This window comes from Miniopterus schreibersii, assembly GCF_964146895.1.
Source record: "Miniopterus schreibersii genome assembly, chromosome: 1".
In the NCBI taxonomy this organism is placed as follows: Eukaryota; Metazoa; Chordata; class Mammalia; order Chiroptera; family Miniopteridae; genus Miniopterus; species Miniopterus schreibersii.
The window spans coordinates 151,894,258-151,910,291 of NC_138101.1; the positions used below are offsets into that span (position 1 = coordinate 151,894,258).

The 16,034-nt window shown below is 36.9% G+C and overlaps 1 protein-coding gene across 8 annotated transcripts in view; it reads right to left on the minus strand.

Annotated features, from left to right (window-relative positions):
* Positions 1–16,034, minus strand: part of ATOSA (atos homolog A) — an 81,083-nt gene that overhangs the window by 19,490 nt on the left and 45,559 nt on the right. For 4 of the 8 annotated variants that reach the window (XM_081116730.1, XM_081116731.1, XM_081116729.1 and 1 more), the window contains 5 exons: positions 7,228–7,412; positions 5,984–6,186; positions 5,587–5,712; positions 2,962–4,816; positions 104–220 (listed from right to left, as the gene is read on the minus strand). In XM_081116730.1, the coding sequence (XP_080972856.1) occupies positions 104–220; positions 2,962–4,816; positions 5,587–5,712; positions 5,984–6,186; positions 7,228–7,412 (2,486 nt within the window). Of the gene's footprint in view, positions 1–103; positions 224–2,961; positions 4,817–5,586; positions 5,713–5,983; positions 6,187–7,227; positions 7,413–14,009; positions 14,092–16,034 lie in introns of those variants that run through there. The other 4 variants (XM_081116728.1, XM_081116727.1, XM_081116725.1 and 1 more) reach the window with 2 other exon arrangements.

The following is a 16,034-nucleotide window of genomic DNA, read 5'->3' on the forward strand; positions in this document are numbered from 1 at the left end:
AGAAGTCTTCAGAGTTTTTACACCAGAATGATGCTGATAAATGATTTGCACACATTTTAGATGTTTGCAAGCTCTAAACATGAGATCAGAGGAAAATACTTACAGGACTTGAAAGAAGAGGCAATCCAGTCCGAGGATGAAAGGCTCTGGTTAAGGTTCCATCCAAGGAATGAAAATTATGTTTCCGCCAGACATTTGAATGTTTCAGTGGCATAGTCCTCTGCTTGGAAAAGAATTAGATTTCAATGGTAATATTTTTTGGTCTTAGACTTATTTCTAATATGTACTGAGGTATTACATCCTTGGTGGTGAAGCTAATGATCTATATACATCTGTATCTCTACATACATACATATACAAGGTGTCCCGAAAAGTGTATACAACTTAACAGCTGATAGCTCAATTGATGTTCCTTTCTTTTCAGTTAACCCACTGGAACTAATAATTATTTAAAGTGTGTATACACTTTTTGAGGACACCTTATATATATATATACACTTTAATCAGAAAACATTGTCTAAGTTTTTCTAAGGTGCTGAATAAACTCAAATATTCTAAAGAAAGTATGTTCAAATATCAATATATGGTCATATTTATAAATACTCAGATTTTAGCATCTAGTAAGGTAATATTTGATTCTTTTTTTATTAAATATATTTTTATTGATTTCAGAGAGAGGAAGGGAGAGGGAGAGAAAGCCTGCAGCCCAGGGATGTGCCCTGACCGGGCATCGAACCTCAGTCTCCTGGATCATAGGTCGATGCTCAACCGCTAAGCCATGCCAGCTGGGCTTGATTCTTTTCATTTGTGAAAAAAAAAACAACTACTCACAGATAGGAAAAAATAGCATAATATTCTAAAATATAAAATTATGTAAATATCAAGAGGCATTCTCAGAGGATATAAGTTGGTGGGGCATGACACAGCAATATAATAAACATGAATTAAAAAATATATCCAATACACAGTTCCATGTTTTTGAAGTGATACAGGAAATCAACTAATTCTTAAGAATTCAGACAAGTTTATACCCAAAGATCAGAAGTTCATAAAAACATATGAATAAAAATCAGAAAAGATTAAATTTGGTTCTGGCTCTACCATATACTAGCTTTGTGATGTTGGGCAAGTTACTTAACCTCTCCAGGCCTAGGGCCCTCATTTGTAAACTGGAGTTAATAATAGAACATAGCCTTGGCCAGTTAGCTCAGTTGGTAAGAGCATCGTCCCAATACACCAAGGATGCAGGTTCAACCCCTGGGCAGGGCAAATACAGGAATCAATCAATGACTGCATAAATAAGTGGAAAAACAAATCGATGTCTCTCTCTCTCTCAAATCAATAAATAAAAGAATAGAACATAATACTTCATAGTGAAGTGGAAGGATTAAGTAAGCCAACATGGGTAAAATATTCAGAAGAGAGCCAGAGCACACAGTAAATGCTGCGTGATTACATTAAAAAAAAAAAAAAAAAACGCTTTTACTGATTTTAGAGAGAGAGGAAGGGAGAGAGAGAGACATTGATACACATCCATCAGCTGCCTTCTGTATGCCCCCTAATAAGGATTGAGTCCGCAACCCTGGCACATGCCCTTACAGGGAATCAAACCGGCAACCACTTGGTGGACAAGATATTGCTCAACCAACTGAGCCACACCAGCCAGGGGTTCATAATTATATTTATAACATGTGTATGAAAAAAATGAATCTTAGTGGCTTGAAAAATGCCATGTCGAGCCCAGATGTTGTGGCTTGGTGGTTGAGCGTTGACCTATGAAGCAGGAGGTCATCGTTCGATTCCTGGTCAGGGCACATGCCCTGGTTGCGGGCTCGATCTCCAGTAGGGGGGGTGCAGGAGGCAGTCGATCAACGACTCTCATCATTGATGTTTCTATCTCTCTCTCTCCTTCTCCCTTCCACTCTCTGAAATCAATAAAATAAAAACATATTTAAAAAGAAAAAGAAAAATACCATGGCCAAAGTAAGCTTCCCTATTGGTTTCTAGAAAGAATCATGAAAAGCTGATATTCTTAAGCCAGGGTAGGCTTTTGTGACAATTATAGTTTTAGGAAATTAGAAACTACTGTTTCATTAAATCCATTTGTTAGAGACATAAGATCTTCTCTTAAAAAATATAAATTGGAAAAATAGCACAATTTTAAAACTCTAATGTCCAGCAAAACAAATTTGAATGATAAAGAAGAAAAACTAAGGCCATTTAAGTTTGAATCAAGTTTTCCATATAATGTGATACTACTTAGAGAAATACATAAAATTTGAGCCTAATAATAATAAAGTTAAAAAGTGGTTTAGTGGAAAGTCAAATAAAATGGAAATAAATATCTTCTATTTACATCTTACAATTAAAGGCTCACAAAATATTCTAAAATCTATTATTTTAATGTCACCATAACTCTGAGACAGGCAAAAGAGACTTATCATTCTTATTTTAAAATTAAGGAGAGTGACGTTTTTAGAAGTTACGTGACCTATTCAGTCACTCAAGGACCGAATTGTGAAGTCAGTACTGGAACCCAGTTATTCTGACCAACAGCCTAGTGGTTTCACTATAGACACCCCTAACTTCCTTAGCTGAGCAGTGGCATAACGCAACAGGCAAACTGCCATTGTGTCGTACACTGCCAGAACAATTAATCAACAGTTAGGTTACGTTAAAATAAATTTTATTTCTGACTCCCTATTTACTCTCCAGCAATTGTTTATAATATTGAAATAAACAGAAAAGGGCAACAACAAGAATTTACCTAGCATTTGCTCTTCAGTGAGTGGGTTATTTGCAAGGATAGTAATACTAGCTCTGTAGCAGGTTTATTATATAAAACCGTATGTTCTATAGATAATGGGCACCTTGGGCCTTTACAACTAGACCTTCTGTAAACAAAATTCAAACCATAACAGATGTTTAAGAATTCTATTTGAAATCTAAGATATTACTTACCAGCACCTCTGTATTCTTCAGTCGTTCACATGTAGACACACAGTCATTGATACTCTTTTTCTGAGGACTGTTTCCAAATTTTTCGTCACTTGGATCTTCTTTCTTATCCTGTTCATTTTTTAACTGGTCTGGCCTTGTGCATTTGAAATCTTCCTTATCTTTACTGAGATAATTTTCTATACTATCAAGTTGCATATTTTGCTCACACGTTGTAGGCCTTTTCGAGTCTTTATCTGAACACTTGTTTTCATGTTTGTTCAAATATCCAGACATTTCCAACATAGTAACTTTTATTTTCGAGTCATTATTTTTGGGATTATCAAATTGGTGATTGTTATAAGAATCTGGGTTACAATTTTCATTTTTTATTATTTTTTCCTTATACTTATTTGTGCAAATCTGTTTGTCAATACTGTTGCCATTTGAATACCGTTTATCAGTTCCATTGCTAATTTCTTGCTCCTTAAATTGACACTCAGAAAGTGTATTTTCTAATCTGATTGTTGAATCTAAGTTATTTTTTTTGCAATGAGACATATTTGAAGAAGCCAATAAACTAGTGGCTTTGTTCTGTATCCCTTGAAGCGTACTTTGGATGACTTCGCTAGGATTGTCCTGATCCTGATACAGATTTCTTCTCATTTGAGGTTTCAAAGATGACTTGACTTTACTATTGCATTTAAAAGAACTAAAAGATTTAGTAGGTATTAAGCTTTCCCCTTCACTGCAGTCTTCTAACAAGGAAAATTTTGTATTAGAAATGGAAACAGAAGCATCATCTTTGTTTTTTTTCAACAAATTTTTGTCTTCATATGAACTCCTAAATACTTTAGAAGGAACCAAAGTAGAGTCATGCATGTGGAACGGCTGCCGGGGTATATGTGATGCCGTCGGATCAATATGCTCCAAGTGCTGAGCAATCCTTGCAATAACATCTTGCCGCTCCTGGAGTAATGAGCCTATTAAAGGGTTAGTTTCACCAACAGACCGATGAGAATAAAGACCATTAGAAGCGCAAGTTTCATTTCGAGGAGCTTCTGGTTTTACTCGGATCTTCCCCTCATTGGTGTCTTCTGAGGAGGTAAGCTCTGGACTACCAAAAGAAATGGAGAAAGTTTCTTTACATTTTCTCACATTTTCATTTTCTTGTGAAACTCGGAAAAGTTTTGAATTAAGTGAACTAGTCTCTTGCGTATTAAATACGTGTCCAGAAACATGTGAACTGCTTGGATCACAATGAATCAAATGCTGAGCAATTCTTGCAATCACTTCTTGCCGATCCTGAATTAAAGAGCATACTAAAGGATTAGTTTCGCCAACTGACTGCCAAGAACTCTGGCGACTAGAGACACTGGGATCAATCATTGAAAATGACTTTAAAGTCCTCACCGATGTTTCGTGTGACTTTTTATCTCCTAAACCACGGAAGCCCAGAATATTGGCTTGACAAGTCCCATAGTCCGATTTACTGCCAGTGCCTGGATACAGTTTGCCATTTCTGACAGCTGCAGGATACTCTGGAGGGCTGCCATTTTTTGCATGTAATACGCTTTCTGGTGCCATGGTCCAAGTTTGTTTGCTACACAGACGCTGTGAACTGTTTGTACTACACTGTTCTGCTTCATTAGAATTTCGGTGCTGATGGGCTTTAAGTTCATGTTCTTGAATTCTTTTCTCATAAATGCCAATATTAGTGTGAATACTACAGGTCAAAACTGGGTAATTAGATTGTCTGGGCAAGGACTGAACGCTGACTTTCAAGGCCACATTGTGAGAAACGGTGGGAACAGGAAACACATGCTCAATTGGAGTCTGTGAAAAATTCCACTGTAGGTCTACATCGGCAGCACTGATTCTAGAATCACACAGAAAAATATGGAATCAATGGGTTATAAAATATATATTATTATTATGCATTCTTAAAAATTTTTTTAAACATACACTTACTTATCTTTGTTTGCATTAATTACTATTGAGCTTTTACTTTTAGCTACTTTGCCAAGCATGTCTTTCTGATAAAACCAACATAGGAAGTATAGTAGATTATGTTTGGAATAGAGATGATCTTCTTTTTAAGAACACTAGAACACTTAAGTGTTTAAGCTCAAGAATATTATAATTTAAAATTACTTGTCAAAATAGAAAGAAAAAAAGGACTTTGTATTTACCACTAAATAAATGGATTCAGCTAATTCTGCTGTGCAAGGTGATTAAGAGATACTCTATCTCATGGCCACCTGCCTAAAGAGACCATTAGACAGTTGTTCAGCAGCTTGTATGTTTATAGTTATCAAAATGCCAAAAATTAAGTAAGTCTGCTATTGTGGAAATTCAGCAGCCCAGGACGTTTTTCTACTTTATTTGTAATGGCAGCACTAAGTTCACTGTTGGTTCTATGAAGTAAACATAAAAGTCCTCTGAAAACTATTCCACACCAAAGTTAACCCAAGAAACAAAATTCATACTGATTCACATCTATGGAATCACATCTATGGAAAAAAAGCAGTAAATTTTATCTACTTATATTTAGAAATGAAGGAAATAAAATACTTAAAAGGTAAACTATGATTCAGCAACTAACCAATGTAGTTGAATACATACTGTCCTTTTTGTGCCTACACATACCTGTAAAGAATATTTCGTGGAATAGCACCATGAGAAACACTCAGCCAAGCACTTAATTGAGAAAAAAACACAAATGAGCGGACAGCCAATAGAAGGGTCTTCTCTTCAACAAATCGATCGCCACTCCTAAGGGAAGTAAAAAAAAAAAAAAGCATCATCTAAATGTCAGTAAGCACAAAATGACTGAGTTTTAGAAAGCCAGAAGCTGAAATAAACATATCACTCAGGGTCCCTGCTTTCATAGGAGTGGATTTACTGGTATCACTTTAAGTTATATCAGTACTAAATATCTAAATTTTACTACATGAAAAGAGGGATTCTAAGAAATAATACATTATTAAAATAATTTATAGAAAGTTGTGGGAAACCTGAATTACTAAGAACAACTACAACTTACTGTCGAGGAACTGGCTCCAATATCCATCTTTCTAATAATAATGCGTCTTGCTTAATCGCAGGGTCATTGAGATCAATCCCGTCTGTGGTGGGCCCGTCATCGCTGTAGCAACAGTCTGGCAGGAGCATCACTTCCACCATGATTGGAAGGTTATTCTTCCACAACAGCGCGACCTCAGACCTGGTTCGTCTGGCTTGGCGACACTTAGAGTAAATGAATATAAATAAAATGCCTCGATAAACCCCACAATTTAATATTTTAATTTGAAAATTATAATTGTAAAGTACACATCTGTATGAGAAATGAGTCATCAATTGTAGAACTTGCTTAGACTTGTCTATTTCGCTCTCATTAAATAATGAATTCACACTAGTGAGCTCTCAAGTTCAAGGATTAGTATTGAACAACATCTATGATGCAAATTTTCTTGGGGGTGGGGTATATCTTTGTTCTATCTGGAAGTGGCCCAGCCTTGCCTAGTTTGTTAATTATATCATCATTACAGAGGAGAGATTCATTCTAAGTGAAGACCAAAAATATTAAAAACTCATTTTCTTTCTTTATTTTTATTTTTTTGTATTTAATTTAAAATTTTTATTTTATTTATTAATTTTTATTTTTGTTTTAAAAAACTCATTTTCTTTAAATGCTCAATATGTACAAGATCAAATGTATACAATACATGCAAGTTAAAAATTTTAGACTACATTTAAGAAACTAACTGGGAGAAAAATCCTTATAGCAAATTATACAGTACTTACCAAAAAAAAATTTAACAGTATTTTATACAAAAACACTAATATGATAGCAAAATGTATCCTCTCATTAAAAAAAGAAAAAAAAGGAATAGAGAAATTGGTTAATGTGGGGAAAATAATTATTAACATCAATCTACTAAATAAACAAGAACATAAAGTCGATGAGCCAGGGCTGAGACTCTAAAATTAAAGAAAGCTGAGTCACAGCAGCAAATACAATCTTAAACCTGGTGTGTGAGAACACAGGTATGAAATTTGCTACCCACTTGCCTGCTGATCAGCAAAACTACCTACTGTGCCTTCCAGAGTCTTATACAAGAGCCAAGGTTATTGGCTACGGTCCAGGATTAGGATTTTTTCTTTTTGGTTGTGACTGATTTTATATTTAAATGTGGGCATTATCACTGCAGTATAACAAAGGTGATGACAGAATTTATGTAGTTTATGCAAAAGATAAATAAAAAGTATTCAACACACAATTCTTACCTGGGCCAGCTTGTCACTACATTCATGTTTGGTAGTTACTGGGTAACAGGACTGTGCTGGAGGGCAATGGAAACTTTCCGAGCGACCTTTTACAGAACATTCAGGTGTTCGTCCTTCTGTTATTAACAAGGCCAAAGAGACCAAGAACTCCTCTGCGTCGTATTCAAAATACTCATCTAGAGTATCTGGTATTAAAAAGAAAGACAAAGAAAAAAGAGCCCTCGTTTTAATGTACTCTTGATAAAAACTCATCTTTTATGCCTAACATAACTGTCACATTCCATACTCAAGTATATTCACTAACAAAGACTGAAAAGAGAATAAAAATGAGGCAATTAAAATAGAGTAAACTCTTGATTCACACAGTACACAGAGTCAGGAGATGATGAATAATTAAAAATTCCAGTTCAGACAAAGCTGGTAAAAATTATGGCATAAAACTGATTTTATATAAACTTCAGTTAAAATACTGAAGATTTAGGAATACACTTTTAATCCCACAGATAATTACATTTTTGGATGTCAAGTATAATAGCTTTCACACATAAAATTTCATCACTAGCCAAAGGTCAAAATGTTTCATTATGTCATATTTTTAGCTAAGATGTTTTATTACTATTATTAAATATTAGGAAAAGATGCAGATTCAAATGCGTGTTTCTCCCCTTTCCTCCCTTCTCCCTTTTTTAACTAGTGCCTTGTTCTTGCAGCCCTAATTCTATGATGTGGACATTCACAGCCACGGGGTCTTTTCCTACACAGTAGTAGTAGTTTCAGAGGGAGAAATGCTATAATTATCCAGCAGGAGATGCAGGCCTGAATTGCAATATATGGATTATGATATTTTTTGGTTACTACACAGTTCCAAACAACCTAACCAGCAGATATTTTCACTTATTTGTAGTTATTTTTAAATTTCTCACAAGTGCTCTAATTTTTTAAACAGTTTATTTTCAAAATTTCTAACCTGCTACACAGGTTGAACATACATGCACATGTACACACACAAAATTCAATTTGTTGTGAAAGCCAATTAGGTAACACATATTTTAAGTACCTACTACACTGTACTAGGTCACAGAGTTATACTTTACACAGCTCTCAAGGGGTTTATGATTCAGAGATTATATTAAAAACAAATAGAACACTCCAACATTTAATATATTCCAAAGAAATTCAGATAACAGTGGTGAAATCTTGCAAAAGAGGTAGTTGTTGAGCAGAGCCATGAGGGAGAAAATGCAATTTGAATGGAAAATCTGTACAGAGAAAATGTGGAAATGGCAGGACTGGAGCTAGACAGTGAGCAGCCTTGAGAGGGGTGATGGAGAACGCCTACTCAAGAAGGCCTACCAGGAAAAGGAGCCTTGAATGCCAACTTTATTGAGCTGGTATTTTAAGATCATTTAGAAAAGTTTCTTTAACTTGACCATTTGTAACATAAAATAAGAGCTAACACTAACACTGTCAAAGCATTGTCAGTTTTAAGTACTTTCTATGGACTCATTTAGTCTTCAGAACAGCTCTAGAAGGTGAGAACTATGACCACCCTTTTACAGATAGCTGAAGCACAGAGAAGTTAGGTAACCTGTGCAGGATCACTGAGCTAAGAAGTAGCCAGGTTGGAATTTGAACCTATACAGTCTGGCTCTAGAATCTGGGCTCTTAACCACCCCCATACATGTCTTCTTTCATTGTAGCTATAAATTTTGCTTTTACATACTTTAATACTATGTTTGTAAAAATCATAAATGAAAATAATATATTCAACATATATTTTAATAATACATTTTGGAATATTTATGGAATAGAATTTGTTTCCAGGAATAGTACCCTAATTTATAATAACATGCCAACTGGGAGAGAAAAAAGAGAGGCCTCAACTTTCAACTCTCCTCCAGGAACCAATGAGATCATAAATCAAGGGTTTCCTGTGTTCTCCCAGGTCTCACTGAGTTAAATCATGGTATCCTTCAGAGGGGAGCAAAAGATATAAAAAGGATTCCATTCAGTCTCTTTCTCTGGTGGTTCTGCAGGTTTTCAAGGCTAGCTCGGGCTTGCCATGGGCTACATGGCAGGATTTTAGCTCCGGGATACTTCTCTGGGCTCATCCTGTTCCCTCCCTCAGTTGTGGGATAACCCCAGAGAGCTAAGAATTGTGGCAGAGCACTGGCTCCTGACCTATGGAATGCTGAGGGGTGCCAAGCTGTCAGCTACTCCATGTGAGTGCCAAGGATGGCCCACAGCCTAAGTAATGTCTCATACTTATGTGCTACTTAAAAAAAAAAAAAAAAAGATAGTATTTCTACTGCTGAGAGGAAACTACCAGGTCAGATTAGGAAGGGAGGGAAAAGCACTCGGAAAGGGGAGTATGAGCATTTTTTTGTTGTCTTTGGGCTACCAGGACCCCATCGCTCATTATCCTTATGCCTGCAAAACTATAATTCATCTCCAAGGCCCTAGCAGGAATGGCTTACTTATACACTAGGAATCATCAAGGTTAAAGTGATAAAAGCTGACCTGGTATGAAGGAGCAGTTTTGAATAATATAACATTTAACTAAAATTTGGTTGCTTTGGTAATTATCTCCTCAGATAGTAAACTCCAGAACCATGATCTGAGATCCTATGGATGACTTATTGAACTTAGCCAGAGTAGTGAATACTTATATGAAACATTTCAAACAAAGATTAGAGATGACAGCGCTTATCTATTAGTTAGTTATGTAACTATTATATAAGCACTGCAAGGAATAGTGTATTATGAAACACATAAAACACTACCTAAGTGCATGTGACCATGTGATGACAACCTTTAGGAACTTGTCAGGAAAAATTTATGGGTGTTTGAATGTTAATAAATGAGAATACTAAATCATCAGAGTCATTAGAAAAGTTGCACAGTTTAAATTTTGATGTCAACCTCTAAAATACCAGAGAGCAGAGTTTACTGTAGTAAGGAATATGAATAGTAACTGGGAAATATCATGTCACACTAAAGAAAACTGAATAGATATAACTTGGTATTTTGATACCTAACTTATTCCAGGAACAAGTTATGACTTTTGGGCCTCTAAAAACAATTTACCTTTACGAAAACAAAAAATGTTTCAAATCTAGACAAATGTTGCTAGGCTTACCTACCAGGTACACATTTTACAAGAGATAAATTATTTGATATAAAACATAACATTAAAGAAGACAGAAAGAATGGTGTAATTTTTCACAGGCTATGAAAATCAGATCATTGGAGATTGGGAAGTAATCAGTCACAACACAGTTCGGAGTCCCTCTTCCTCCAAGACCTCCATGGGGGCTGTGCTTACACAATAGTCTGACTAGGAGCCATGACTGGACTTGCTGGTTTTCAGTGGCATGCTCATCTGCCTCTGGAGTTTAGCCATAGTCTTTTTTTTTTTTTTTTTTTTAAATACATCTTTACTCATTTCAGAGGGAGGAAGGGAGAGGGAGAGAGAAAGAGAAACATCAATGATGAGAGAATCATTGATCGGCTGCCTCCTGCATGCCCCCTACTGGGGATCAAGCCCAAAACCCAGGCACATGCCCTGACCAGGAATCACACCACAATCTCCTGGACCCTAGGTCGATGCTCAACCGCTGAGCCATGCAAGCCAGGCTTAGTCATATTCTTAAGGTTCACCATCTTTTCTGTTCAACAAAAAAAGTGAACAATTTGGCCACTGGAAAAACTATGAACAATCAGAGTGATCCAGAGACAAAAAGACTAACTTGGGAAGTAAATTCTTCATCATGGGATTCAAGGACAGACTGATAAACAATTGGCAGAGGTGTCACTGAAGGGATTTAAAATGTTTATATCAGTTTAAAAAATTGGAATAAACTTAAATGCCCAATAATATGGGACTGGCTAAATATACTGTGGTACAGTTACATCTAAAATAATTATATAAATCTACTTTTAACAAGTAAAGATATTTACAGTGTAAGTGAAAACAATGTTTCATAAGAATGTTATGATCATGTGTTTGTGGAATTACATAGGTATATATTATAGAAAGATACACATAAAACAAAATATTATCAGTCCTATGAAACATACAAACTAAATTTTATTATTATTTTTAATTGATTTTAAAGAGAAGAAGAGGGAGACTTGGGGGGAGAGAGCAAAATATCAATGTGAGAGAGAAACATCGATTGGTTGCCTCCCCCATGAGCCTCAACCGGGGATCAAACCCACAACCTGGGTATGTGGCCTGACAAGGAATGGAACCTGAAACCTTTTGGTGTATGGGACAACGTTCCAACCAACTGAGCCACACTTGCCAGGGCCATAAACTAAATTTGAAATAAATTACTATTCTCTGACTAGAATTAGATAAATAAGGCCTATTAATTGAAAAACAACACATAAATAAAAGCATTACCTAGTGTCATATATTTTAATTAACTGGAGTTACTGTTTTGTAGAACCCCGACTAGGTAGGTCACAGTTCGGTTACTTAACATACGAATTTGTGTTAATTCTTCTCTCCTCTTTCATCTTGGAGCCTGTGGAGGCCTGCTGGCTACACGGCTTGTAAAACAGCAAATATGTGTGGAAGGCTGTGGTCCAAGGCCATTTTGGCTGGCTATAAGCAGGGTCTCCAGACCAGAGGGAGCATACAGCTCTTCTTAAAACTGAAGGTGTTTAGAAAGACAAATACCCTATGATCTCACTTATATGTGGAATCTAATGAACAAAATAAACTGACAAAATAGAAAAAGAGGTATGGATGCATGGAACAGACTGACAGCTGTCAGAGGGGAGGGAGGAGGGGGGACTGGATGAAAGAAGGTGAAGGGAGTGCCCAAAGAACATACATACATAACCTACAGACAAAAATGTGGTGTTGGCCGGGGGGGGGGGGGGGGGGGCTGGGTAGAAGTGGGCAAAGGAGGAAGGATGAGGACATCTGTAATAATGTAAACAATTAAAAAAAACACAAAAATCTGAAGGTGTTTATGCTCAAGATGAAACTGAATTCTGTCTAGGCAAGAGATGTGCTTATGTGCACAAGACAAACAACACAGTGACTCCTGATGGCAAACTGAACAAAACCAGAGTAATCTGGGGAAGGGTAACTTGTACTTGTGGAAACAGTGCCATGGTTCGTGCCAAATTCCAAAGCAACCTTCATGTTAGGCCATTGGACATAGATTCTGTAATGCTATACCCCTCAAGGATTTTAAATTATTGAAATGTAAATAAATACAAGGGGATTTGTTCTACTGTAAATTATTTTATATATGTGTGTGTATATATATATATACACACACATACACACACACACACACACATATATACATACACATATACAACTATACATATATACACATGTGAATTTGTGAAGACATACGTGGGGAACAGCATACTGGTTCTAGTGTTAAAAACTGGAACTTAGCAGTTTGAAACACTTTTTTTTCTTTTGTTTTAAAAATACTTTTTTTTTCTCATCCTCACCAAAGATGTGTTTATTGATTTTAGAGTGAACAATGCGGGGGCGGGGGTGTGCAGAGATGTGAGGGAGAAACATCGATTTGCTGCCTCTTGTATGAGACCCAACTGGGGACCGAACCTGCAACCTAGGTAAGTGCCCTGACAGGACTCAAACCTGTGACCTTTTGGTGTATGGGACAACATTCCAACTCACCCACACTAACAAGGGCTAAAAAACAAACTTTTTAAAAAATTAGGTAAAGCCCGGCCGGGCGTGGCTCAGCGGTTGAGCGTCAACCTAGGATCCAGGCGATCGGGGTTCGATTCCCGGTCAGGGCACATGCCCGGGTTGCGGACTCAATCCCCAGTCAGAGAAGTGCAGGAGGCAGCCGATCAATTACTCTCTCTCATCACTGATGTTTCTATCTCTCTATCCCTCTCCTTTCTTCTCTCTGAAATCAATAAAGATATATTTTAAAAAATAAAATAAAAAATTAGGTAAAAACTAGAATCTCATACTGATGAGGAACATATATGGATGGGTCTGAGAATAGGTGTTAAGAATTAGCAGAAGAGGTTATGCTCAAAGAATTGGCCTCTCAGTCGACTTAACCAGTATGTAGGTATTAAGACTATTTATTCAACAAATATTTATCGTATACCTACTGTGTGCCAGGTGCTTTCCTAGACACAGAATTGGAGCTTAAATTCTAGTGGGGTAGCAGAGAAAAACAAAAAAAAATTAATAAGAAAAATATCAGATGGGGCTAAGTGCTGTGCCGTAACTGTCAAAAGGGTGATGTGAGAGTGACTCTGTGAATGCTGTATATCGAGTATTCAGGGGAGGTTTTTCTGAGAAGATGACATTTAAGCTGAGATCTGAACAAGAAGCTAGCCTTTCAAAAATCAGGGGAGAGTATTCTGAGCAGAGGGTATAAGGTAAGAATGAATGGGTAATGTCTCCGGAACTGAAAGAAGGTTGAGTGAGGCTGAAATAGCAGTGGGAGAAGGGGAAATGGTAGGAGATGAAGTTTAGAATGGTGGCCAGGGACTAGATTATACAGGATTTTGAAGCCAGGACAAGGGGTTTAAATTTTATCCTAAATGCCACTGGAAGCCATTGAAGGGTTTTAACTAGAGAAATGACATGACCTGGTTTACATTTTAAAACAATCACCATGGCTGCTATGTTGATAATAAAACAGGAAAAAGAATCACAGTAGGTAGATATACTAGTTAGGAGGTTACTGTAGTTGTGCAGGGTTGGGAATATAGTTTTGGGAATCATTTGCATTTGGAAAGTATTTAGAGTCAAGAGTTACCTAGAGGGATATGGGAACTCCTGACAGAGCCCTGGAGTGCTCCAACAAGAAGCAATCTGGTAGATGATGAATCACTAAAAGGAGCTGTCAAGTACAGTATCTTAAAAGACACAAGAAGAAAAAAATGTTTCAAGGAAGGCGTGGTTAATGGTATCAAACACTGGTGAGGTTTAATAAAATATACACAAAGAGGAGGTCACTGTATTTGACAAGAAGGAAGTCATTGGTGACCTTGACAATAGCGATCTCAGTAGATGGTGATGATAGAAGATTGGACAGATGTCAATTATTGTGAACTGTCGATTATTCCAAAGGGTATAGATGATAAATACAAAAGCCTACTTTTCACAGTCCTCTTTTAACACAATGGCCATTCATGCATCACAATATCCCTTTCTAGAAAAGCAAGATGAGTATTAAATATGCAGTGTCATCACTCATACAAAATTGTTGCCAAACCCTAAAACAGAAGAAAAGAAGTTCCCTTCTAAGTCTATGGGATAGGGGCAGGAGAGTCTCCCTCTTTATGGCTCTGAAATCCAGTCACTAAATCTTACTAACGTGTTATTTAAAGTTGTCTTGGAAGTAAATACTTCCTTTTCAACCCCAAAACAATCACCTAGTTAGGTTCTTATTACTTCACACCTGCCTTACTGTAACGGTCTCCTAGCTACTGAATCCAACGCACACACACTCTTAAGTGTGACGTTAGGTGCCAGGGCCACCACGAAGAGCAGTGCCAGATTCGCATGTGAATGCTGCTGCTCGGAATCACACAGAGGCGACCCTGCTTTAGACTCTACCTCCAAAGTCTCAACTGTCTCCTGCTTTGCTTCCTCATCTCATCTTTTACTGTTCCCTACATGGTGTCTCTGTTTCAGTCAAACTGTTCTCTATACCCTGCTCTACCCCTTCCCCACCTGGTAGCACTGCTTATCCATTTTTTAGCTATTAAACACGCCTTCCTCCTCTGCTTTCCACCAATAATGAGCTTTCTGAAGAGCTTTCCAACTCCTTATTTTTTTCACAAAAGAATTCTTTCCTAACTCATTTCCACACTGATCTTTCACTTACTTTGTACTTCTCACCAGTCATGTAAGCCATCTAGACTACGAATGGTTACTTCACGGTGCTGGCGCACAACCTTAAGGTCATGGATTTCACCACCATGTGGGTAAGTTTCACTCTGTTCCATGGACAGACTGTACTGCTAACTTCAGCCAACCTTCTCCCAAACTTGGGGCGCTGATCACAAATGTGACCGTGAAAAAGGAACGGACAGATCAGTGCAAATCAACCATCACTTCAGGAAAAACTCAGCATGCTTACCAGCTCCCACTCAGTTCTTTATAAATCATGTAGCCTAATCTACCTTAATGCTAGATGAAGAAAATAGGATACAAAGACATCAAGTTTCTTGCTTAAAGCTGTATACTGCAAACTAGAATCCAGGTTTCTTTACTTCTGGTGCAATTTTATTTATGTACTGTGAGAAGTCTAAGCAGAGAGTAAAAGACAAAGTTGACTTTAGTGACAAGTGCAGAAAATAGTGGCTGTGGCTGTAAACAAAAGCAATTTTAAATGTGTACTATTATTTTATGAATATTAGTTACACATAAATATTTTCACTTACAGATTATCTTAAAATACAAAAATATTTTTTATTGTTTTTGTAAGCAACAAAACAAACTGAATTTTTAAAAATCCTCAGCACTCTATTATGAAAGAGGCAAGTGATCTGTACACAGACTTATTACAGACTGACTTTTATTTTTAATTAAAAAAAAAAAAGTTTTTATTGATTTTAGAGAGAGGAAGGGAGGAGAGACAGAAACATGGACGTGAAAGCAAAACATCAACTGGCTGCCTTCTGCATGCCCCCCAAAGCCCAAGCATGTGCCCTGACCCTGACTAGGAATCAAGCCTGTGACCTCTTTTGGTGCATGGGTCGATGCTCAACCTATTGAGCCACATCGGCTGGGCCAGATTGACTTTTAAAAGCAACTTTCTGGACATGCATGTGGT